We start from the raw sequence: 25,685 nt of genomic DNA, 5'->3' as shown, positions 1-25,685 counted from the left end.
ACCAGACATCATGTGTGATCAAAAAAGCAAGGGACTGAAGCCCATTCAATCACAAACTACCCCTATTTTTATAAATTAAAACAAACAGGTGAGGTACAGATATGTTCATTTTCTCACCTTCAGATTCTATTTATAGGACTTGCTAAAAACAGAATTTGAAGAGCTGTAAACTATTTCAATGAGCAAAGTAAGGCCATTAGATAGATTATAGACACATATGATGCTTATAGTAGGTAGTATAAACTCTTAAAAATAATGTAAAACATTTTAAAACAGACATAGCTCCGGCTAGCTGTGCTGCCATTCCCTGTAGTAAAAGAACAATGTCACTAGGAAAATTTTCTTTTCATCCCTTTGCACAGATGCCGTCTGTGAGTTGGTCCTGAAGCTTCCTCTGGGTTGACTTTGATCAGTGATATTTTTTTTTAAGATTTTATTTATTTATTTATTTATTTATTTATTTATTTATTTATTTGACACAGAGAGAGAGCAGAAGCAGGGGGAACAGCAGAGGGAGATGCAGAAGCATACCTCCCCCTCCCCGCCCCACGGCAGCAGGGAGCCGGACTTGGGACTCCCTACCACAGAACCCTGGCATCATGACCTGAGCTGAAGGCAGACCCTTTACAGACTGAGCCACCCAGGCACCCCTCCAATCAGTGATTTCTGATCCAGCCACCCTATGGGCCACGAACATTTCATTATAATGAAAGCATGTTGCAATGTGCTCTCCCTTACTTTATCTCTCTCTTACTTTATTCACTCAGCTGGGCCAACACAGACCCCCACCCCCACCCCAGTCCAGTGGCCAATGTACTTATTTGGCTTTTCTATTTTCTAAATAATAGGTTTTGACAGCACACCCCAGGACGCAGGAAGACTTTCCAAGGGAATCTGTGACAAGATCAGTTTTAAGGAACTGGTTTTCCAGACTCTCCATTTCTTTGTTACAAGCACCCTGCCTGAGAAAAGCACACTGTGGGTTGAGTGTTCCTTTTGGTTTGCCCTTTCTCTGTTCGGTCTTTATCACCAGAAAGCCCACCTTCTCCCTACGGTGCACTGCCCCAGGGTGTAAAAACTTGAAATCTGACCATTTCAAGCTCTGTTACCCAAAACTCGTAATACATCTGTGCTGTTTGAGCGCTGCGCTAATACTAACCAGTGATAATTCCATCCCAAAGAAAAGTTGTTAACGCTTAGACCTCTAAAGTCTCAGGAAATAGGCATTTTAATTTTCAACTCATATTTGCATTTTTTTTTTAAGATTTTTATTTATTTATTTGACAGAGAGAAATCACAAGTAGGCAGAGAGGCAGGCAGAGAGAGGAGGAAGCAGGCTCCCCGCTGAGCAGAAAGCCCGACGCGGGGCTCGAACCCAGGACCTGGGATCATGACCTGAGCTGAAGGCAGCGGCCCAACCCACTGAGCCACCCAGGCGCCCCTCATATTTGCATTTTTATGGAGAGAAGTATGACGGGGGGTAAAATAAAAAGTCATCCAGCATGGAAAGTGTGTATTATCCTGAATTTGTAGAGGGAGGAACAGGGACATACAAAGAGAAAAAGGAACCATGCAAAATTTCTAACCAGCACATAGGAGTTTGTACTTGTCTTTTTAAAATGCATCAGAGTATCAGATCGTGGCGGTGTTTACACTTCATGGGCTATATTTAGAAAATGATGTAACTGCAGATTTTAACACATTACTATTTATAACATGCCAGCTCTTGCAACGATTTTTAATTATCACAAAAAGTGTTAGGTGCCCACTACAAAATATGCAAAGGTTACATCGATTTCCAGAAAGTCTTTTAGGGGTACTCAAACAGAAAATCTCGAAAGTACTCACTGTGTCAGAGGAAAAGATTTTCTAAGTTCTCGGCCGGACTTTTCCTGGGTTTGCCGCTTGCGCCCTCTGCTGGTGAGCCGCGTCTCTAAGAGGGCAGCGCTGTCTTTCTGTTCTCTGTGTTCCCAGCTAGGGTCAAGATCACGCAGGGTGGGGAGGGGGGCTATGCACAGAGTCGGGCTGCCTGTGGTTGCCACTGTGGCCAGACCCATGTGGATTTGCATGATCCCTTCACAGCACACAGAGCACAGAATCACCGGTCAGACAGGCAGCCGAATGCTCTCACGTCCGAGTGCTGGACTCACGTGACCTTCCCTTACTGACTAATCTAACCAGAAGTTTCTGGCTTTGGATATAGTAAGTGTTGGAATAATGATAATAATACCCAGTACCACAGTTTGTGGTGTTTACTTTGTGCCTGTCCGTCGCTGTGTGAAGCACTCTCCATAAATTCATTCACTGAACCCTATGAGGTAGGAACCTTTATTGTTCCCGTTCTCCAGAGGAGGGTTTTGGGTACTGTGCAGTGAAAAAGAAATAAATCGCCCACGTCACACAACTGATCAGAGACAAAACCAGGATGTGGACCCAAGCAGCCCCCAAGACCCACCCCATTTGCCACACTTGCCACCATTCTTTACCATTCGTTGTGGGGAAAATGAGAAACATGGGCACAAAGACAAAATAAAAATCTGTCATCTCACCACCCAGGGATAATCACTGGCTAGTGTTTCAGCATGTTCCTTTCCAGTCCCATGTGTGAGTGTGTGGGTTTATCATTCTGTTTGATACATGAGAGACCTTCTATTTCTAGAACACGCTCGGGACACTTCAAAATACATCTGGGTTTCCCCCAGTCACTTTTGTCTCTATTCTTTGCCACTGTCTGTTTTGCGCATCTCTTGAAGATAAAGGTGGCAGATGTCGCTCTGTTTCTTTCTGACATTCAGCTTCTAGAATTTTCCCCTGTAAGGGCAGCTCAGCAGAATGTGCTGGTAGGGACCCCTCCACACGTTGCTGTGTGCCCCTGGGCTGAGGTCCCCCTGGTTCTCCTGCCCTCCTCTGAAGCACCAAGTTCAAATGGGATATGGGGAGGAAACAGAAACCGGGCTCACTGCCGAATTCTCAAAGCTTTGGTTGCAATTGTGCTCTGTCTCCTGAAGGAGCAGATTCTGATATGCCCAAGCATATTCCATCCATATTCCATATTCCATATACCATCTCTCTGGAACCAAGGACGACAGGACACACTCATGAGTCCCTTGGAGAGTCCCACCGGGGTCTCTGAGCCTGGGGCCTGCAGACCTGAGGGGAGGCAGTGCTTACCAGCACTTGGGGACCCAGGGGACCCTGCAGAGAGGCCACCTGATGTGATCTGTGAACCTCCGCTGAGGCCACAGGTTGCAGTGACCCCATAGGGAAGCAGCTGGGGGATAAACAGCTTTTGAGAGAACGAATATACGAATGGACAATGCCAGGCCAATATCAAAGTAGAACTCCAAGGGCGTCTGGCTGGCTCATTCAGTAGAGCACGCAACTCTTGAGTTTAGGGTTGTGAATTCGAGCCTCATGTTGGGCACAGAGATTATTTAAGAAAAAAAAGCGGGGGGAGCTCCAACACACCATCTACTCCTCAGGACAGTAACCAGCCCAGGAAGGCAACTGGCTGTAAGTGGGACTTGTAGGAAGTCAGACTGCTATCTCCAACAACAATCCAGAAAGCCAAGCAATGACTTCTAGAACAATCAGCCCCAAATGGCCAGGACTTGATTAACCACTCACAGCTGCCCTGAATTTTGTCCCTGCCTCCGACTTAGGAGCAGCCAGAGAAAAAGCAAAGGTGCACCTGTGAGCAATCACACAGCCTGTTTCCAGCTTCCCCAGGCCACTTGTAAAGCCCTCCTCCCACCCCCTGCCCGCCTCTGGGTCTCCACCGAAACACAGGTGCTGGTCTCGGACTCCGTTCTACAGCAAGCTCAGAGCATATGGCCCTTCTTTCGTGTTCCGTTGGTCTTCATTCTGTCCATGCTTCTTCCTTTCCTCCCCCAGTTGGTACGCCGCATCAGCCTAACTCAGTTGGAAGCTAGAGGGCAAGGGTCACATGAATGGGGTCAACAGAGGAGTCACATGGGAAGGTCACACACTGGGTCAGACACACATATGGGCTATGAATGGGACATAATAACTGGGGCACCCACGAGAGAAGTCACATTAGGACAAGTGGGTCACACAGGTGACATACAGAATTCACACATGTGGTCGTAGGGGGCCTGCAAGGGAGCCCCTGTTTACTCCATCCACCGCCACATAAGCCACCACCAGGGACATCCCATCCCTGAGCTCTTAGATGTTGAGGTCAGAGATTTTGTTCTAGGAACCTGCTCTCTGCCTGACCTTTTAGCTGTCCCAGGTCCCTCAGTATGCCTGCCTGACACCCTGCCCTTAAAAACTATCCATGCACCAATGTCCCTTATAAGGTCTGTCTGTATCCTCAAGGAGTACAACGCTCACTGATGTTCATAACTTTTTTGTTTGACAAGGTAATATAATCATAATATATTCATCTATCCATAACATATTCATATATTCATATATTTTAAAATCTAAACAAAAATCTAAACAACAAATTTTTATATTTAAAAATCTAAACAATCTGAGCCTGGGTGGCTCAGTGGTTAAAGCCTCTGCCTGCGGCTCAGGTCATGATCTCAGGGTCCTGGGATCGAGCTCCGCATTGGGCTCTCTGCTCAGGAGGGAGCCTGCCTCCTCCTCCTGTCTCTCTCTGCCTGCCTCTCTGCTTACTTGTGATCTGCCTGTCAAATAAATTTTAAAAAATCTTAAAAAAAAAATCTAAACAACATATAAAATGAATGTGAAATGCTTTGTTCCTATGTCTGCCCCCTTTCACCTTATTCCTAATCAGTTGTTGGTTGATTTTCTAAAAACTATTGGTTTCTGTACGTTTAATTTTGTACCTATCTTACTGACTTCTCTTTTTGTTTCTAGTAATTTTTCAGCCCAGTCCTTCAGGTTTTCCAGTTATGTGATTGAATCATCTGCAAACAGTGATCATTTTAGCTCCTTCTTTGCCATGTCTATAACCCAAATTTTCTTCTTTTGTCTAAGTGTCTGGCTTTTGTCTTTGATCCATGAAGTAATTTATAAGTGCTTTTACACTTCCTAATTTTAGCATGCTTTTCCTTGCTGGTTTCTAAATTAGTGGTAATTGGGTCAGATAAAGTGACCTGAATGATACCTGTTCTTTGGAGTTTGTGGAGATTTCCTTCATGGTTTAGAAAATGCTCACATTTATGTACAATGCTCCATGCGGACTCAAGAACGCTGTTACGTAATTGCTGTGTGCCGAGTTCTACCTATGTGCATTTGACCAACTTCATTAATCTGTTATTTAAATCTTAATATCTTTAGCTGATGTTTTTGTCTTCATACTCAACCACTTACCTCTACTCTGTTAGTGTTTATCCTACATTTTAATATACTTAATGGGCCTTCTGGTTCATAAATATCCCTCCTTTCAAAAAATACAATCACTTTAAAAGACTTTACTCCCAGAGTATGTTGACTCTGGCTTCCATGTTATTCTTATCCAGTACTGCAGTTCTGTTTTGCAAATCCACACATTTGTGATTGTTTGTTTGTTTGTTTGTTTGTTTCTGTATGGTCGAGATTTGTTAGCTAATCTACATGTTTACCATTTCCTTTACTCACTGGGTCCTTCTTCTTCTTCTTTTTTTTTTTTTTTGTTAATATTTTATTTATTTATTTGACAGAGATCACAAGTAGGCAGAGAGAGAGGAGGAAGCAGGCCCCCTGCTGAGCAGAGAGCCCGATGCAGGGCTCTATCCCAGGACCCCGAGATCATGACCTGAGCCGAAGGCAGAGGCCCCAACCCACTGAGCCACCCAGGCGCCCCTCACTGGGTCCTTCTTGCCTTTTAGACCTTCTGTCTGGGAGGGTTTTCCTTCTCCCTGAAGTATGCTTTCCAGAGAGTCCTTCAGAGAGAGATGCTGGTGGTTCCATTTGTTTGAAAATATATCTTTTTTTTAAGATTTTATTTTTAAGTAATCTCAACATCCGATATGGGGCTCAAACTTACAACCCCAAGGTCAAGAGTTGCATGCTCTACCAACTGAGCCAGCCAGGTACCCAAAAATATCTCTATTTTTTTTTTTTTTAAGATTACACTTATTTATTTGAGAGAGAGGGAGAGGGAGCAGAAGCAGAGAGAAGGGCAGAGGGAGAAGGTGACTCCCCACGGAGTGGGAACAGACATAAGCCTCGATCTCGGGGCCCCCAGGATCATGACCTGAGCTGAAGGCAGATGCTCGACCCACTGAGCCATCCAGGCACTCAAAAATATCTCTGTTCTTGAAAGATAACTTCCCAAACATATAATTCTAGGTTGGCAATTGTTTTCTTTTGGTGCTTTGGAATTAAAGATTTATTTATTTATTTATGTTGTTGGGGGAGAGGCAGAGGGAGAGAGAGAGAGAGAGAGAGAAAGACCCTAGCAGACACCCTGCTGAGTGCTAGCCGGACATGGGACTCAGTCTCAAGCACCCTGAGATCACAACCTGAGCTGAAGCCAAAATTCCCAGGCTTGACCAACTGGGCCACCCAGGCTACCCAGTGGTTTCGAATTAATAGTGCACTTCTGGCTTTCATTGTTGCTGCTCAAAATTCATCTTCAGGGGCGCCTGGGTGGCTCAGTGGGTTAAAGCCTCTGCCTTCGGCTCAGGTCATGATCCCGGGGCCCTGGGATTGAGGCCCGCATCAGGCTGTCTGCTCGGCAGGGAGCCTGCTTCTTCCTCTCTCTCTCTGCCTGCCTCTCTGCCTACTTGTGATCTCTGTCTGCCAAATAAATAAATAAAATCTTTTATTTAAAAAATTCATCTTCAGTCCAACTCTTATTTTTCTGTAGATAATTGCCTTTTTTTGTAAATCCCCTGGTTGTTTTAAAAATCTTTATTCTCTATATTGGGCAGTTTCCTCATGCTGTATACAGGTATGGGTGTCTCTTTCCTTGTCATACTTAGGAGATAAAGTGCTTCTTGTGAGGGAGGACTCACGTCTCCCCATTAATTCTAAAAAGTTTGTGCCATTTCTCCAAATACTACCTCTCCCCTACGGTCTCTTTATTACCCTTGGAAACTCCATTTAGGCTGAGATTAGACATTTTCATTGTCTTCATCCCCCCCACCCCGCCATATTTTGTATCTCTTTGCCTTTTTATTTGCTTTTGGTGTAGCTCCTTTAATTCTACCTTTGTATTAGTTATCTATTGCTACATGGGAAATTAACCCCAAACCTTTGCATCTTAACAGTGATTATCTCACACAGTTATTGAGGGTCAGAAATTCAAGGTGTGTCTTAGGGCCTCATATGAAGTTCAAATCAAAATGTTGCCTGGGGCTGCAGTCATCCAAGAGAGAAGCAGGAATCCACAGTTCTTTTCTGTCTAAGTGTCCAAGTCACACACCATACTTATCCTTTCTCTGTTTGTTAGAGGAAGGGCATTAAGTTCAGCCCATACTCAAGGGGACGAGAACTAGGCATCACCTTTTGGAGGGAATGCCAAGATTTACAAACACATTTTGAACTGCCAAAAATTTTATTTCATTAATTATTTTTTTCCACTCTGTCTAATCTGCTGGATAATATGCCTCTGTGTTTCTAATATCAAATATTAAACTGTTCATTTCTAGAATTTTCTCTTTTGTTATTTTAAAACATACCGAATCATTCTTACTGTCCCTTTTTCCGTTAATGTCTTTTTTTTTAAAGAGTTTATTTATTTATTTATTTAACAGAGAGATAGAGAGATCACAAGTAGGCAGACAGGCAGACAGAGGGAGGGGGGGAAGCAGGCTCCCTGCAGAGCAGAGAGCCCAATGTGGGGCTTGATCCCAGGACCCTGAGATCATGATGCAAGCCGAAGGCAGAGGCTTAACCCACTGAGCCACCCAGGTGCCCTCTGTTAATTTCTTAGCCCTCTTTTTATGAGTGTATTTTGACTGGTCCTTTAAAACTAGAAGGCCTGTTTTGAGGGTGTATTTCTTTCAGAGAGAATGTACCCCAGCTCCTACCAGCATGCTGTGGGTCCTACTGACCTACGAAATTATAAAATAATTTTTTGACTTAGAGGTTTTGGGACTATGCAGGTAGAGTGAATTCTGACCTGAAACCCAGGTTTCATATTAGATTCTATGTACCCTCAAATCAGATTTAATTAATGTTAACATTTTGGAGGTGGTTATTTAAAGAAAAAAAAAATGAGACTCTGCCTCCATCCCTTCTTCCTCATTCCCCAGAGGTGTAACCACTCTCCCAGAATTGGTGCAAAAAATTCCCATCCATATTTTAATATGGATTTATAGTAAATATGTAGCATTAATATATACAGTATGTGTTGACGTTTTTATGCAACTTGCTTTTTTCCCCCTAGACATCCCTCTACTGGTAGACAGGTAGCACTTTCTGGATTTGGGGCGGGGGTGGTGGTGGTGGTGGTAATTATTAGCAAACAATATTGAGGGGAGTATCCTGGAATTAAGGCTGTGGTTAAATTCACAGAGATTCTGCAAGTGGTGTTAACAATCCAGGTGAGAGGGGACATTGGAGGGGGAGAGAAAAAAAAGATGGTCAGGGCGAGCAAGAAGACACCTGCAGAAGGCACCCAGTCTTCCTTGGGACAGAGGGGCCCCTTCCTGGACGAGAGACCCTTCTGGTGGCGCATTCAACCTTCCAGCAGGTGGTGTTCCGAGGTGCCCAAGTGCGTTGGGGGAGGGGAGCAGGGAGAAGGGTGAGGGCCGGTAGCCCCAGGGGCCAGTGTGGATGGCTGGGCGGCGTGGGCAGAGCGGCAATCAGAGCGCAGCTGGGCGCGACGCCTCCTACCGGTCGCCAGAAGCAACGTCTGCCTCTCTCAGTCGCCTGCGTAAACCCCGGACTCGCGATGCAAGGCAAAAAGAGCGGGGTTTTCTGCCGGCTGCAAGTACAACAACGGTCGCCTGATGCCAAATGTCTCCCATGCGGCTTCTCCCAGCCCCCTGTGCTGCGGAGGAGGAAAAAAGGACCCATGACCCCGACGTGACTTGAACACGCAACCTTCTGATCTGGAGTCAGACGCGCTACCATTGCGCCACGAGGTCACAGCGAGCAGAGGACTCCACGTCGCTCAAGACCTCGCTACGCCGGCACGGTCCCGCGGCTCGAGGCACCTAGGCTGAGAAGCGCGGTCCCTCCCCCACCACCCGCCCCGCCCGGCGCTGGGGTCACACCGAAGGGGAGGGGCGCGAGCGGCCCCGCTCCTCCGCTTCCGGGAAGCTCGCGCGCTGGGGCCGCGGAGCCGGCTCTCCGCACGGCAGCCAAGCCCAGCCCGCCCCGCCCCGCCGGAGCCCGGGTGGCGGCGGGGCCCGGCTCGCCCAGCCCGCCGCCCGCTCCGCATACAGAAGCTGCAGCCGCCGCGGCTCGGGGCCGGAGAGACCGCGGGGCGGGTCGGGCGGGGAAGGAGAAGCGGGCGGGCGCCCCCCTCCCCCGCCCCGAGCCGGCGCCGGGGGGCCTCGTTCCCCAGGCCGGGAAGACGCCGCTCTTTCATTCTCTGCAAAGCGTAAAAGGAAACCTTTTCTTTGACGAGGGTCACCGCAATATCGGGAAGACAGAGTCCTTGAAAATCCCACCCGGCGGAGGTCGCCTGCTCATACATGATCGTGCGCGATGTTTATTTTTGCAGTTTTACGGGCCGGGTCTAATCCCAAGTAAGAGTTTTGATCTTTGAATTGAGGGATGGCACCCATAGGGAAAAGGATCCTTACACGTTCACGAAATGTAAAACCGCGTGTGTCCGGCACCCAGATCAAGAAAGTGAACATTACCACCCCGCCCCCTCCTTTCTGGTGGCCTCCAATTCTTTTTTGAGATGCGGTCGTATTGGACACAACCATTTGTCATTGACCTCGCTTGTCATAATACTGTGCACATAATTTAGTTAATATTTTTTTCCTAGCATGATTTTAAGCGGCTCATTGTCCACCTCGTGGGAGTCTGAAGTCCCTCCTTTTGGACAGTACTTTTTCCTTTTTTTATTAAATAAGAAAAAATTATTAAATAAGTGAGTAAATAAGTTCTTGAATTATTTTTAAGCCATTAATACTATAGAGCACTATCCTGATCTAAGAACATGAAGCAACAATTACTTTAATAAATACAATTCCCCACAAGGGCCTGATGTTCTTCAGGGAAGGAACGATCCAGAATGGGCCTCACTCTTTACAGGAGGGAAAGAGTGAGTGTGTCTGGGGCTCTCAGTGAAGCCGGTGGGGGGTGAAGGGCTCTCTCACCATCCTGATTACTTGGGGACACCTAAGGCCACCAGAGCTTCTCTGAATCTTGGGTAGGAATCTTGTCAAATTTTGTGTTTATGGCCAAGTGTGAGAATAGCAGGCTTTGGGGTTAACTGTGAGTCCTGAGACAGCTGCTGGAAGGCTGTCAGAGAAGCAGAGACCAGAAGGTTCTATCCCTGTCTTCAACAGGGGGAGAGTCAACTAGCTCAAGATTACTGATTGCCTCTACAAGTATCCAGACAAGAGTCCCTTACTTACTGCTCTTAATGGCCCGAGGTGAATTGGACCCTGATTAGGGGAAGGTGTGGCGAGGTAGGGAGTGACATAAATGTTTCTCAGAGATCTAAGAAGTGACCGAAATGCCAGAACTCTGAGGTTTGGATTCTCTTTCCGGGTGATGATGAACTTCCTTCCCTGCTCCCTCTTGAGGACGGACCTCCTGCACTGGCCACATAGCAAAGTCACTGTGAGGAACAGCCAGTGCCTTTCCCACAGAGGTCAAGAGTGCAGAATCTACTGGAAGGGATGCTTCACACCCAAGGAAAGACCAGAGACACTCTTGAAAGCCCTGCATAGATTTTTAGATATACCTGTCATGTCCTGGCCCTTCTCCCCAGATGTGGAACCAAAAGCTAGTTTTTATTTTAAACTACAGTGTGGTAATATCATCAGGTGAAGGGATTAAAGAGATTTGTGCAGGTAGGGTTATAGGGTCCTTTTTAAAATAAGATTTGGGTACCTGGGGGGCTCAGTCAGTTAAGAATCATCTTCTGCTCAGGTCATGATCCCAGAGTCCTGGGATGGAGGCCCACCACCAACCAACCTTCCAGGCTCCCTGCTCAGTGGGGAGCCTGCTTCCCCCTCTCTCTCTGCCTGCCTCTCTGCCTACTTGTGATCTGTCTGTCAAATAAATAATCTTCAAAACACCACCACCATCACCACCAACAACAAAAACACACACACAAAAAAAACAAGAAAAAATGGAAACAAAAAATCCCCCGTAAAATACACAAAACTTCAAAACTACATGACAGTCAATGTCCAGTTAAATACCAAAAGAAAAAAGTGCCAACATTGGCGAGGGTGTGGGGAAAACGAAGATCTATGAGATTTCATGCAACACTGGAAAAGAATGTGTGGATTGGTAACACTGTGTGGACTGTGATGTGGCAAATGTTTTTAAAAATCCTTCTGTCCAGGCATTTTCTCTTGCAGAGAATATGTACCTGTTGGGTCCCCCCAAAATTGGGTACCCCAATAATGGGTCCGTGATTAAAAGAGTGAGACTGATAGAAAGCGAAGGTCAAGCAAAGCTTTATTTTGCGCCAAGCATCAGGAATCAGACTGACCATCAAACAGACTGGTCGGGGCCGCCCCATAGAGAGGACGACCCCTCCCTGCTTTCCAGACTAACTTTTATAGAGCAAAGGCCATGTGGTTGGGCCTGGCCACACACAGGTGGCCAATGAGATTGTAACACACACAGGAAAACTCCAGTGATGCTAGGTGACCATTTGAATTAGAATTTACCCTAGTAGACATTTGAACCAGCCTATCACCTAGTTCAGAATTGGCGCCCAAAAGGTGCCCAAAGGGTGGGGCCCATACTCCTTGGTAGCTAGGAGACAGTATGCGCCCCCACTGATTGAATACCTCCACCTGGCCTGACCCACCCTTGTATTTGGACTTTGTTACCTGGGACTGGTTTCCCGGACTTGCTTTTAAGTAAGTTCCCCTGTGGGGTGGGGGTTGCAAGGTCAATTTAAGTTTTACAACAAAATGGCAGTTCAACCCGGGTGGGGCTGCTCTGGCTGAATAGGCCCTTACAGTACCAAACAGTGAAGAATGAATGCACAGCTGTATCTTCAAGGCTGTTCTCATCAACACTGTGTAATAAGGAAGCGATGGGCGCCATCTTGATGGCTCCATGGTCCAAGCCCAGTGTGGATTTCCAAGGGAGCGAGGCAGGGAAGCTGGCTTTGGTGAATGCGTGCCTGTATGAGGGAACATCAGGGACTCTTGAATAAAGAGGTGTGGAAGGGAGAAGTCCAGAAGGAACTGCTGTGGAGAAGGAAGGCTGCCGGTGTTATGCCAAGGGCTGCCCGACCACTGAGAAAAATGTTAACTTTGGCTTCTCAGTCTCTGCTTAGACCCAGGCAATTGAGCTATCGCTTAGAAAAAGTTTTTCCTTGGCTTTGTTTCCTAAGGACTGAAAATGTTCCAACTCCCCAAAGCCCATCAAAGATGTCCTAGGTCTTTCTGACAGACACATTCCTTTTCCAGCACATTCCAACAGCGACTTGAAAACAGAGGCCCGAGAAGGGTGGTGGTGCTCTGTGGAGTGCGTTTTTCTATCATGCAGCTCTGGGGCAGGCTGGCTTCTTGGGAAGCATAGGGGGAGACTGGGAGGAGAGCCAAGAAGGTATTTTGGGAGGAACTCTGGTGAGAGGAGGAAGCATGGCTTTGGGGAGGAAGGTGAACTGGAGGAGGGTGGGGGGAAGCTGTGAGGCTGTGATGGAGCCCTGGCAGCTGCTCTGCCACCCCGTGGAGAGAGCTCGGAACAAAGACAGCCAGTGGGAGGACCCCACCCCCTGCATCAGAAGACAATGACAGAAGGCGGATGGCAGCAAGGTGTGGTGGCCAAGGGCTCACAGCGGGAAGCTGTCTGCTTAGTTCTCCCCTCTTCAGAAGGACAAACACCCTTGGAACTGCTGGAACATTTAGAATTTCATCAGAAATACTCACTGGGATGCAGTGTGGCATAATCCAGAGCCCTAGCCAAGGACTGGTCTCCAGGCCCTAGCCTCCTGATGACCTGATGTGAAAGGACCCTCCTAAACCAGCGGGGCAGGCGGGGGTGGGGGGTGTGGGCAGGCGGGGAGATGGAAGTTGAATCTGGTCACTGCATAGAGGCCAAAAAAAAAAAAAAAAAGACGGCAGATTTGGGAAGTGTGTGAACCTAAGGCACTTGTGGATTTTTTTTTTTTTCTGGTAGGCATTTTGATTATCATGATAATTTGCTTTGATCCTAGGTTTCCATTCTTTGTGCCTCAAAACCTTAGTTATGAAAGAAACCCTCCCTTTAAAATGGGAAAATCCAAAGGGATTACGAGTGGAAACAGTTGCTGCTTCTTCCCTCCTTGTCCCTCCCTCCTTTAAAGCTTCTGTGACCTGCTAGGCTTTAGTTTTGCTGAGGTGGTTCTGTTAACCCCAGGGACCCTTGACTGACAAGTCAGGACTTGAATTTCTTTTTCTTTTTTTTTTTTTTTTAAGCTCTATGCCCAACGTGGGGCTTGAACTCATTACCCTGAGATCAAGGGTCACATGCTCTATGGACTGAACAAACCAGGTGCCCCCGGAGCTTGAATATCTTTCAGCGGTTTAATTAGGTTGTCACTTTTGGTCACTTTCAGGACCAGAGGAGACTGGGACATGGTGGATACCCTTTACATTGGAGAAATGGAATTCCAGAAGCAGAAACTTTTAGGTCTACTAGGGTATCAGCTATGAGCACGGCTATTAAGAGCCAAGTGTCCTGATTACTAGTCCCAACATGACAATAAGTGTGACCTTCTCCGTTTGTCTTTGCCTCATGTGATGCTATTCCTTGAACTGGTCCCTGGAGCTTTTCCTAACCCCCAAAGCCATGCTTACTAATGCTCACCAAAGAAACTGGATGGCAACTGTGACTTAAGGAGTAGGGGCTACACGTGATATAGAAAAATATTGGGGTTTGCAGCCAATGGCCGAGAAAGAATTCTTGAGACGTCTTCGGCGCAAAAAGTTTTTTTTTTTTTTTAAATATTTTATTTATTCATTTGACAGAGATCATAAGCAGGCAGAGAGGCAGGCAGAGAGAGGAAGGGAAGCAGGCTCCCTGCTGATCAGAGAGCCCGACACAGGGCTCGATCCCAGGACCCCGAGATCATGACCTGAGCCTAAGTCAGAGGCCTTAACCCACTGAGCCACCCAGATGCCCCTCTACTAGAGGTTTTATCAGACGAATTTCCGGGACAGAGCCAGCCACCTCTGTTCTTCCTTGGTGTAGCAGGAATCAGACCTCCTCTTTGCGTTTTCAATTCTATTTAACAAAACGCATATTTCCCACAACTCTGATGAGTGCTGGGAACTCTGTGGCCTTTTCTTTACTCCAAATCTCAGCCTTCGGGCCATCTGATGACCCATGACCAAGCCTGCCCCCAGAATCCACCTTCTCAACCCACCTGATGGCACACCTCCCAGGCTCAAGTGGCTTCCAAGGTCCTGTTCAGTCCACTCCAAGGCTTAAACACATTTATAGGGCTTGATTTCTCTGCTTGTTTTGTTGTGGTCATTGCCTCGTCTCTCCATCCTGACCCAGCTTTACTGCCACAGCGCCCCAACACTTCTGTTCCCCTTCCATGCCAGCCAGTCTCTGTGCACCTCCACTGAATCTCCCTGTTTCCTGGCCCTCTAGCCTCAGCTGAAATTCTGCCTTCCTCCAGCTTTTGATTTTGCAAACTGTCCTTCACTCAAACTCAAGTTAGGGTGAGTTTTCCTCGATTAACTCTAGACCATTAAAATAATAATTTTACGACTTACACGGAGCACAAGCAGGGGGAGGGACAAGCAGAATCCGTCCTGAGCACAGAGCCCGACGCAAGGCTTGATCCCATGACCCTGAGATCAGGACCTGAGCTGAAACCAAGAGTCGGACTCTTTTTTTTTTTTTAATTAATTTTTTATTTTTTCAGCATAACAGTATTCATTATTTTTGCACCACACCCAGTGCTCCATGCAATCCGTGCCCTCTACAATACCCACCACCTGGTGCCCCCAACCTCCCACCCCCCACCCCTTCAAAATTCTCAGATCGTTTTTCAGAGTCCATAGTCTCTCATGGTTCACCTCCCCTTCCAATTTCCCTCAACTCCCTTCTCCTCTCCATCTCCCCTTGTCCTCCATGCTATTTGTTATGCTCCACAAATAAGTGAAACCATATGATAATTGACTCTCTCTGCTTGACTTATTTCACTCAGCATAATCTCTTCCAGTCCCGTCCATGTTGCTACAAAACTTGGGTATTCATCCTTTCTTTTTCTTTTTTTTTTTAACAGCTTTATAAACATATATTTATATCCCCAGGGTACAGGTCTGCGAATTGCCAGGTTTACACACTTCACAGCAAGAGTCGGACTCTTAACCACCTCCAGAAATTCTTTTCTTTTCTTTCTTTTTTTTTTTAAGATTTTATTTATTAAAAAAAAAAAAGATTTTATTTATTTGACACAGAGAGAGAGAGATCACAAGCAGGCAGAGAGGCAGGCAGAGAGAGAGAGAATAGGAAGCAGGCTCCCTGCCGAGCAGAGAGCCCGATGCGGGGCTCGATCCCAGGACCCTGAGATCATGACCTGAGCCGAAGGCAGAGGCTTAACACGCTGAGCCACCCAAGTGCCCTAAATAAAATCTTTAATTAAAAAAAAAAAAAATTTCTGAAATGATTCCAATATGCAGTCAGTGCTGTGAACTACAAGAATCTTTCCAGTTTGTACTGTCTTCCTATCAATATCCTTGTAGGAGGAAGCCAGCTGATGAGAAGGCCTGGGTTATTTTCAGACAGGCTAAACTTTTGCCCATTGCCAACTCCTGGTGACTAGTTGGCGTAGTTACCCACACAAATATCAGAACTCCTGCAACATTTCCAACAAAAGAAATAAATAATAATGATCGCATTATGTTTTCTAAGGCCACCATAACAAAGTACCACAGACTGGGTGGCTTTTTTTTTTTTTTAAAGATTTTATTTATTCATTTGACAGAGATATCACAAGTAGGCAGGGAGGCAGGCAGAGAGAGAGGAGGAAGCAGGCCCTCCGAGGAGCAGAGAGCCCGATGCGGGGCTCGATCCCAGGACCCTGGGATCATGACCCGAGCTGAAGGCAGAGGCTTTTAACCCACTGAGCCACCCAGGCGCCCCGACTGGGTGGCTTATTATCAGAAATTTATTTTCTCACAGTTCTGGAGCCTAGAAGTCCAAGATGAAGATTTCACAAAGGACTTCCAGAACAGGCAAACATACAGAAACAGATTTCTGAGGCCCAGGGCAGCAGTGGAGGTGGGAAATTCAGGGGCAGTAGCTTAAGTTTGCGGGGTTTCTGTTTGAGATGAAGAAAATGTTCTAGAATTGATTCTGGTGATGGTCACGTCACTCCAGAAATATTTAAAACCACTGAATTGTGTATGCATACGAATGGTCTCTTTAATTTTTTTAAAGATTTTATTTATTTATTTGACAGACAGGTCACAAGTAGGCAGAGAGGCAGGCAGAGAGAGGAGGAAGCAGCCTCCCTGCTGAGCAGAGAGCCCGATGTGGGGCTTGATACCAGGACCCTGGGATCATGACCTGAGCCGAAGGCAGAGGCTTTAACCCACTGAGCCATCCAGGTGCCCCTAGAATAAGTTTCTATAAACAAAGTTTACTGTGGTTCTTAAATCCTATATGACTTTTCTTTCTCAGGTCACAGGCTGAGCTACATTCCCTTGGGTCCCCCCTCCCGCTGATGTCCCAGTAACGTCTTGGCTGCCTGAGTCCATCTTCAGGGCTGGCCGCTGTGGGATTCTAACCACCAATCAGTGCTCAGGTCAGGGCTGGGGTGTGGGGGTGTCTGGGTGGGGAGAAGCTTCCAAGAGATGGATGCAGCCAGGGAGGGAAGGACTGGGGAGGCAGGCAGGACTAGCCACTGAGACCTCTAGGAGAGTCGTAATGTCAGGCATCCAAGGATTCAGCCCCCACAAGAGTGAGGAACAAGGAGGAATAATGCAAGGACAAGAAGGGAGACTGAGGAAGGCATTGCCGTGCACGTCTTTCCCTGGAATCCGTCCCTCCTCCACTTCTGAAGTTCTCTTTCTCCTTTAGCTTCAGCTCACACACCATCTCCCCAAGGAGGCCACCCCTAGTGGCATGGTTGACACTCTGTCCCCTGTGCCTTTGCCTACACCTTCTCTTGTCCCTGCCACGTTAGCTGCACTGTTACAGACTTACGGTTTGTCTTGAGCAGTCAATGATCACTCTTCGACAAGAACAGTGCGGTGGGGTTTTTTGTCTGTTTGTTTCTGTGACTCTCATATGGTATATTGCACACAAAAATTTGTCGTTCATAAATGATTGAAAATCTCGAGAATTTGTCACAAGAGAGAAGTTCATGTGCAGAGTGGGCTTGTGACTCATTCAGCTGTTCCCATATTCATCATCTATAATGCATCAGAACAGACCCTGGGATAGGTATGGACACCACTATCCTAAACAAGACAAATAAAGACGTTCATCCTTATGGATCATTTTACCGGTACGTGCTTTCCCCAAGTGTGCGCTGATGAGGGAGGGAAAGTTTCCAAAGAGGAGTGGGGTAGGACCTTCTTCATGACAAGGTCATGTCTTAACATTAATGACTTCAGAGGTGGGTTTTTACGAACTAGCCACCAGGGGGCACTCCAGGCACAGAAAAAAGAAGTCCTATGCCGTTATTGCAGACCCTGAACTGGGGACCCATTGGCGTAGAGTTGCCCCAAATCTCAGGCAGGGAAGTCTGCAGTTTCCTGCATTTCCCTTGGGTGAGCCCAGGCAAGGAAGCCACCAAAGTTCTAAGGGTACGAAAGATTTTATGCCCCTGGGCTTGTGCAGGATTTGTAATAGGGGGTGGACATCCGATACACCACACTTTTCTGTTCCCAAATCCTGAGCCATAGTCGGATCTTGGACGACCATGCCTCATGCCACAGGTTGTCTATCTGTAGAGTGGAAATTTTGTATGGATGGTGTGTGACGTCACAACTGGCTCAGATTTCTGGAGTGCACATATTTGCTGGGGGAGGGGGAAGCTTCTATCATCATCTGAGTTTGCAGATTTTTCTGGGTTGTCGAGAGGACCGAAATCAGACAAAGGAATGAACCCTGTCTCCATGCATTGCTAGGCTTAATAACCACAACCATTCCAAAGCTTCCATGGGGCCCTAGGTGGGTGGAGTCCTGGCGCTCACCCTGGCCAGTCCTGCTGGGGGCATCAGGCGTGGCGCCCCAGCCTGGGAGGAGCCCGTCCGGGATTTGCTCTCTTCAGTATGGAGTTGTTTGGGTTTGTGGTTTTAACTAATCAAGGCATTAAGAAATTTGTCTTTTGCTGGGGGAAAAAAAAAAAAGTGCATCATTTTCTTCCAAACCCTCCAACCCATTCCCTAAATCAGTCTCCAATCAAGTGACTGTTTTCTGGAAAGCTGCAAACGGTTCCAGGCAGGTCTCTGCAGATTCTCTTTGAAATTCTTTGACGTGTCTGGTCATTGGAACTGAAGTCCTGGGGAGGCAGAGGAGAGACGAGGGGCATCTGCGTGAGACGCTGCTAGAAGTTAATGGGCTTGTTGGCTGTGCTCCCCAGTGCCCTGCCCCATTCGGGTGGTTCACACAAGAAGGATTTTTTTTTTTTCCTGCTGGGGTCCCTGCAACATGATTTGCCAAAGTAGCAGCTTTGTGTCTCCCTCACCCTAAGAGTGTCTCTGCGGATTCCCAAGGGGGAGGAGGGACGGGGCAGGGACACCCAGGATGGAAAGGGCTCCCCAGTCTCCTGGGTCTAGTTAGAAATATTCAGCTGGCGTCTGAATGAGCCTCACAAAGATTGGACCATGCAGATACTTCATAAATAACAGGAATTAGCTGAGAAGGTGCACACACGAAGTACACACAGACACTGGTACATATAGACACACACACACACACACACACACACACACACACACACACTGTTTCTTCTCCCTGAAGCCCCAGGGACAGCCCTGGGGCAGGAACCCAGCTCTCTCTTTTTTTTTTTTTTTAAAGATTTTATTTGGCAGAGATCACAAGTAGGCAGAGAGGCAGGCAGAGAGAGAGGAGGAAGCAGGCTCCATGCTGAGCAAAGAGCCTGATGTGGGGCTCGATCCCAGGACCCTGGGACCATGACCTGAGCCGAAGGCAGAGGCTTTAACCCACTGAACCACCCAGGCACCCCAGGAACCCAGCTCTTGAGTATGTCCCAGGAGTCACGTGGGTCCAACAGTTAGTGGGATGGAGCAAAACTCTGGGAGAATATCCCAAGAAGGCTGTAGTGTCAGCCCAGGCATCCTGACCCTTCCCTGACAGTATTGTGTCTTAAATTTTCTGTATTTTATGATACTTTGACATCCTGGTGGCCTTGTGGACCTGGAAGGGACAGCCCCTGCCAGAGTTGGCTAATTCCTAGAGACAGTAAATGATGGGCCTTTAAGCACACCTTTGATCTGCAAAGCAAACCCCAGCACCTCTTTTGCCAAGCTCGGGCAGTGTGGGACACTATCCCCTGCCTTACATCAACCCAGGTCCATGCACCAGACACCCTGGGACAGTCCCCACACCCCAAAGCCACTGCAGGTATTGGAACTAGCCAATCCCAAGCCTGTATTCCCTATTTTACCCAATCCTTACAGCAAAAACTAAAGGCTTCTGTCCCTTGCTCTCTCCCTTGCTCCTTTTGCCTCTTGACTGGCCTGAGTGCCTCCCCATGTGGCCTGTGTGGCACGGCCCCCTCCTCTTGAGGACTGTAACTAAACTGTCTTTCAATAGCAGTCATCATCGTTTTTTTTTTTTAGAGTTTATTTATTCATTTGAGAGAGAGCTGAAGAGAGCACAAGCAGGGGGAGGGGCAGAGGGAGATGCAGACTCCCCGCTGAGCTGGGAGCCAAATATGGGCCTCGATCCCAGGACCTGGAGATCATAACCTGAGCCGAGGGCAGACAGTCGACCATCTGAGCCACCCAGGCGCCCACACAGAGCGATCGTCTTTCAATCCACTGGCCTCGCCATTCCTGAATCAAACCAACATCTCGGGTACATTTTAAAACACTGTCATGGGAGTCGGGCCCTGGGACTGAAAGGTGAAGAGAAATGGCGTGACTAATGTCCAGGGGTTCTAAAATGAAGCTGGAGGCCATTAACGGGATGGGCTGTATGCTCTCACCAGTGGAACCATGAACTTTGGAACTGAGCCAGACTGAAAACATTCCAAGGACTCAGCATGACCACCTGTGACTCCCTATAGTAAGAGACTCTGGATACTGATTTCATAGGAACCAACTATCTTCAACAAAGATTAGCTTTCTTCCGCCAACACCAGTCAAAAGTTCTCTGCAAACAACATATGCAAACGTTCCCTTTTGGCTCTAAAAACTTGACCTTTGCTTTCTAATGGGACTCTATTTGGGTAGCGACCCCTGTCTATGTACCCCAAATAGCAATTCTTCGATCCCATATAAATGTTCTTGCTTAATCATTGCCTCCTAATAATTTTAGGTTGACAAGGGAAACGTGCAGGGTCACCTCTGGAATTACATGGAGGGGTGACTCTGGGGTCTCAAGTGACTGGAGAGAGAAGATAGGGGAAAGGACACCCCAGTCTTCACTTTTTTTAAAAAAGATTTTATTTATTTATTTGACACAGAGAGATATCACAAGTAGGCAGAGAGGCAGGCAGAAAGAGAGGGAGAGAGGGGGAAGCAGGCTCCCCACCGAGCAGAGAGCCTGATGCAGGGCTCAATCCCAGGACCCCAAGACCACGACCCGAGCCTAAGGCAGAGGCTCAACCCACTGAGCCACCCAGGCACCACCCCCCAGTCTTCACTTTAACCATCACTGATTAATAGGGTGTAGTTGTCGGACTTATGGACTGTCAGGCCCAAAATGAGCCCCAGAATGGAGCCAATCCCTCCTGGCACAGGATGATGCTGGGAGGGAAGGGACATGCACACAGTGAATCAGAAATTTGATCTCACTGCCTTTTTGTCACCTTCTCATAGCCTGAGCCCAGGCTAAAGGTGAAACAGGAAAACCGGTCCCCTTTTGCCACCCCCAGAAGCTTGGGAGCTAATCTCAAGGTTGTAAATGGTTATAGGGAACCTAAGATGATGAGGTAAAAAGGTTCAACAACCCTAACTGTCCAAACAGTGCCAGGAGGACCACTGATGTCAGAGACTGCTTTCCTGGATGCTCCCAGCCTTGTTAAGTGGCCCTGGGTCAGGTTTTCCACAGGTCCTTATACTCCCCATAAATGATGAAAAGTATCTGGCCTCCAAATGCTATGAGAACTCCACCAAAAGACATGTGCCAGGATATCCAAGGCAGCTTTATTCATATCCAAGGCAGATTTCCAGCAATAGGAGAATGGAATATGGCTCAGCAGTAAAAAGGACAGGCTCCTGACACAGACAACAAACAGCGTGGTCAAGAGAAGGCAGCCTTACCCAACACAACACATACTGTATGATTCCACAAATACGAGGTTCTAGAACAGGCAGAACTTATGCATGGTGGGAGATAATCCTAACAGTGGTGGTCTTTGTAGACTCAGAGGCCTTACCTGATCAGAGGGGAGCCCCGGAACACAAGGAGGGTGGATAGGGCCATCCAAAGGACACGCAGCTCGTTAAGTGTGCCTGCTTGGGGAATGATTAATATCCCAGGAGGGGAAAAGCTTTGTGCTGGCTGCCGTCTCATGAATAAGCCATTATCGCGGACTCAGGTTCATCACTGGGGTGGAGAAAATACCCTACAGGAAACGAGTACCCAGCAGGACTCTCTTTTCAAGATGTTGAACTTCTGATATGTTCGTTAGAGCTCTTGAGTTTCCTTCCAAGGTTTCACATTTTAAAACCCTGGAATTTCCTATATTGATGAGGCTCAGTGAGCTCACGACATCGATCATTCCGGCGATGGCCTTCCCTTTGTTATTGCTCCACAAGACTCCAGATTTTGGTTTTTCCCTCCGCAGCCCAATGGGGCTCAGCTTGGTGTCTTTCTTCCCGTCCCCCTCCCCCTTTTTTAGCTGCCACGGGATAGTGGAGGTAGATGTGGGTAGTGAGGGGGAGACCAGAATCTATACCGAAAACCCGGGAGACTAGGAAGGGGGCCCTGGGTGGGAACGAAGGTTGTGGGGAGGAGAGGCCCGGTAAAAGCAGGGATGGAGAAAGCGCCCCTCTCCCCCCACCCACTCTTAGTGCAGGGTCTGTGCAGAGTCCTGGCCTTTCATCCCAGCCCTGTGCCCATCCGACCAATCACAGCTAAGGTTCCACATGCGTCATAATGGGACGTCTGTGACGTTCTGCTGTCCCCTACCCCCGTGACTCTGTCCGTGGCAGTCCTCTCAGCTGGTCCAGAGTCTTTCCTCTTCCTTTGCACAAACTCTCTGCCCCTGTCCAGCAGCTCAGGAGATGTCTCTGAGTTCATTTTTGTATTTCTTGTTGAATTTATCATGGTCTATTGGCCAGGAGGGCGCAGGTGAGCTCACAAGAAAAAAGTTAGGCAGAAAACTTAAGAATGCAGGAAACGAGAAGCTAGTAATCAGGGGTGTGGAGTCTTGTGCGGTTTGTTCTAGAAAACGACTGCGTTAGTGGCTACTGGGTTAAAGAACACCGTCCCAACAGAGGAAACAAGAATAAGAATTGCAACGTCTGTTGTACCTGGAAAACCTGAACAGTGTATGTCCCCAAAAGGGGTTTCCATGAAGGAATCTCTGAGATCAGTAAGACATGAAAGCGGTAACGATTAGAGTTTTCTCTCCTCCCGTGTGGCTCATTGTAGCTGACCCACAGCTCCTGTCCCCCTACAATCAATCCGAAGTTTCTGGGAAGTAAAATGAGCTGGAGCACATAATGCTCACATCTCTGGAATAATCAAGTTGCTCTGGAGCTGGGCCATCTGAATTCCAGTCCCCACCTGGTGCTGGCCCTCATGTGGGTCTCGAATGTGTCTTATTGAAACTCCCTCACTCTCACCATCTCTAGCTGTCCTCATGGCTCCACACCTGCGTTTGGACAATGAACTCTAAGACACCAACATCATCTTAGCATCCCTTTTTTGACTGGGCCACCCATTAGGAAGACATAATGTAAAATATTTCCCTCCATGTTTGTGAATTTCAAAGTTTCCACTGAGTTGTTTCCTGGGTTAGGAGAAACGAGGGACTGGGTTCCTCTCAGGCTGGTGTTATTTTGTCAGATACCTTGTCGTTCCAAATCTGCAGTGTAGGGGCGAGGTAGTCAAAGAAAACCCTACATCACAAGCTCTAACTTTACAGGAAGGAGCTTCCAGTTTCAGAATTTCTGCATTCAAATGAAGGGATTGGTTCCCATGGTAATGGAGACTGAAGGCCCCAGGACCTGTAGACAGAAGGTTGGAGACTCAGGAGTGTCCAAGTCCAAAGGCCTGAGAATCAGTTACTCCAGTCCAAGTTTAAGACTGAACGCAGGAGAAAACCAATGTCTCAGTGCAGAAACAGGCAGATAAATAGAGCAAATTCTCCCTTACTCCACCTTTTTGTTCTATTCAGACCTTCAACTGGTTGGATGAGGCCCACCTACACTGGGGAGGGCAATCTGCTTTACTCAGTCTACCAACTCAGATTTCATCTCATTCAGAAACCCCTACACAGAGAGGCCTAAAAGAATGCTTAGCCAGATATCTGGGCCCACTGGGCCCTAGTTAATTGACACATAAAATTAAACATAAACAAATAAGACTTTTAGGGAAATCTGTTTATATCAAATGAAAAATATTTTTGCCACTAGAATCAATATATTTATTGTGTATTTAGGTAGCTCTTCTGGAGAAAAATTACTACATATCTACAAAGAGGCAGGTAAGGATTATTCATGTTTATTGGTTCATAACAGCAAAAGCAGAAGAAATACTCTATATGCCCACTAACTGGGAACATTTAAATTTGTTTGACAGACGGAGATCACAAGTAGGCAGAGAAGCAGGCAGAGAGAGAGGAGGAAACAGACTCCCTGCTGAGCAGAGAGCCCAATTCGGGACTCGATCCCTGGACCCTGGGATCACGACCTGAGCTGAAGGCAGAGGCTTTAACCCACTGAGCCACCCAGGCGCCCCCACCTGAGTAGATTTCTAAAGCTTAACACACCTTAAAAAACAAGTTGAAGAGGGCACCTGGGTAGCTATGTCGTTAAGCATGTGCCTTTGGCTCAGGTCATGATCCCAGGGTCCTGGGATCGAGCCCCGAATCGGACTCCCTGTTCCGCGGGAAGCCTGATTCTTCCTCTCCCCACCCCCACAACTTGTGTTTCCTCTCTCTCTGTCTCTCTCTCTGTCAAATAAATAAATCTTAAAAAAAAAAGAAAGTATATACTGCCCCCAATCCTTAAAAAAAAAAAAAAAGTTGAAGAACTATGCATACAATACAATCTTTTAAACTGTATGCAAGTTTTTAAAAAGTATATAAAAAAGTTCGCTCTAGGGCTGTGGAGAGAACGTGTCTCGACCGAGTGCTTGGATTCAGCTTCTTCACTTCCAACATGGAAGAAACTTACATCGATTCCCTGGACCCTGAAAAGCTATTACAATGCCCCTATGATAAAAACCACCAGATCAGGGCCTGCAGGTTTCCTTATCATCTTATCAAGTGCAGAAAGAATCATCCTGATGTCGCAAACAAATTGGCTACTTGTCCCTTCAATGCTCGTCACCAGGTTCCTCGGGCCGAAATCAGTCATCATATCTCAAGCTGTGATGATAAAAGTTGTATTGAGCAGGATGTTGTCAACCAAACCAGGAACCTTGGACAAGAGACTCTGGCTGAGAGCACATGGCAGTGCCCTCCTTGCGATGAAGACTGGGATAAAGATCTGTGGGAACAGACCAGCACCCCATTTGTCTGGGGCACAGCCAACTACTGTGGCAACAACAGCCCTGCAAGCAACATAGTTGTGGAACATAAGAGTAACCTGGCTTCAGGCATGCGTGTTCCCAAGTCTCTGCCATATGTTCTGCCATGGAAAAACAATGGAAATGCACAGTAACTGAATATCTCATCAAATGCCAGACCCTAGAAGACTCTTGCTTCTTCCTGCTACCAATGGGTTCTTCGTGGTTTTTCCTCCTAATCTAATTATAGAAAGATAAACTGTGACTTTCAAACTGAAAAAAAAAAAAAAAAAGTTCGCTCTATATATTTCTATTTATCTGTGTCTTTACAAGTCTGCTGTCTAATCAATGTGATATGAGAGTACCCGACCCTACTGCTGTCTCATGGCTTATGGTGGCATTGGGGATAGAAGTTGTGGCTCTGAGAGGGAAGCTATACCCTATATTAGTTTCCTTGGGCTGCTGTAACAAAGAACCACTGACTGGGAGGCTTAAAATGACAGAAATTTATTCTCTCACAGTTCTAGAAGCCAGAAGTCTAAAACCAAGATAGTGGCAGGGTTGGCTTCTTCTGGGGTGTCTGAGGAAACATCCCTTCTATACCTCTTCAAGCCTCTGGTGGTTACTGGAGATCTCTGGTGTTCCTTGGCTTATTGACATAATCTTTCCAACCTCTGACTCTGTCTTCACAAGGCATTCTCCCTGTGCGTGTCTGTCTCAAATATCCCTCTTCTTTCTCTTATGAGGACATCAGCCAGCAGATTTATGGCCCACTTTAAATCTAGGAT

The 25,685-nt window shown here is 47.1% G+C and overlaps 2 protein-coding genes and 1 non-coding gene across 5 annotated transcripts in view; 1 reads left to right on the top strand and 2 right to left on the bottom strand.

Moving 5' to 3' along the window:
• LOC125086832 (multidrug and toxin extrusion protein 1-like) overlaps nucleotides 1-2,432 on the bottom strand; it is a 53,073-nt gene extending 50,641 nt beyond the window's left edge. For all 3 annotated transcript variants that reach the window (XM_047706347.1, XM_047706348.1, XM_047706349.1), the window contains exon 1: nucleotides 1,849-2,432. The gene's annotated coding sequence lies outside the window, so the exon portion shown is untranslated. The remainder of the gene's footprint in view (nucleotides 1-1,848) is intronic.
• A 6,510-nt stretch (nucleotides 2,433-8,942) lies between these two features.
• On the bottom strand, nucleotides 8,943-9,014 carry TRNAW-CCA (transfer RNA tryptophan (anticodon CCA)). Its single transcript has one exon. It is a non-coding gene; the product is annotated as a tRNA-Trp (tRNA).
• Nucleotides 9,015-24,496: 15,482 nt separating this feature from the next.
• Nucleotides 24,497-25,170, top strand: LOC125087752 (gametocyte-specific factor 1). Its single transcript, XM_047708394.1, has one exon. It carries the CDS (start codon nucleotides 24,549-24,551, stop codon nucleotides 25,050-25,052), a length of 504 nt encoding a protein of 167 aa, XP_047564350.1. The 5' UTR covers nucleotides 24,497-24,548; the 3' UTR covers nucleotides 25,053-25,170.
• Nucleotides 25,171-25,685: the final 515 nt, after the last annotated feature.

Source organism: Lutra lutra, chromosome 16, assembly GCF_902655055.1.
Source record: "Lutra lutra chromosome 16, mLutLut1.2, whole genome shotgun sequence".
Taxonomy (NCBI): Eukaryota; Metazoa; Chordata; class Mammalia; order Carnivora; family Mustelidae; genus Lutra; species Lutra lutra.
The sequence above is the reverse complement of the archived record's forward strand: the minus strand, read 5'-3'. Positions and strand labels throughout refer to the sequence as shown.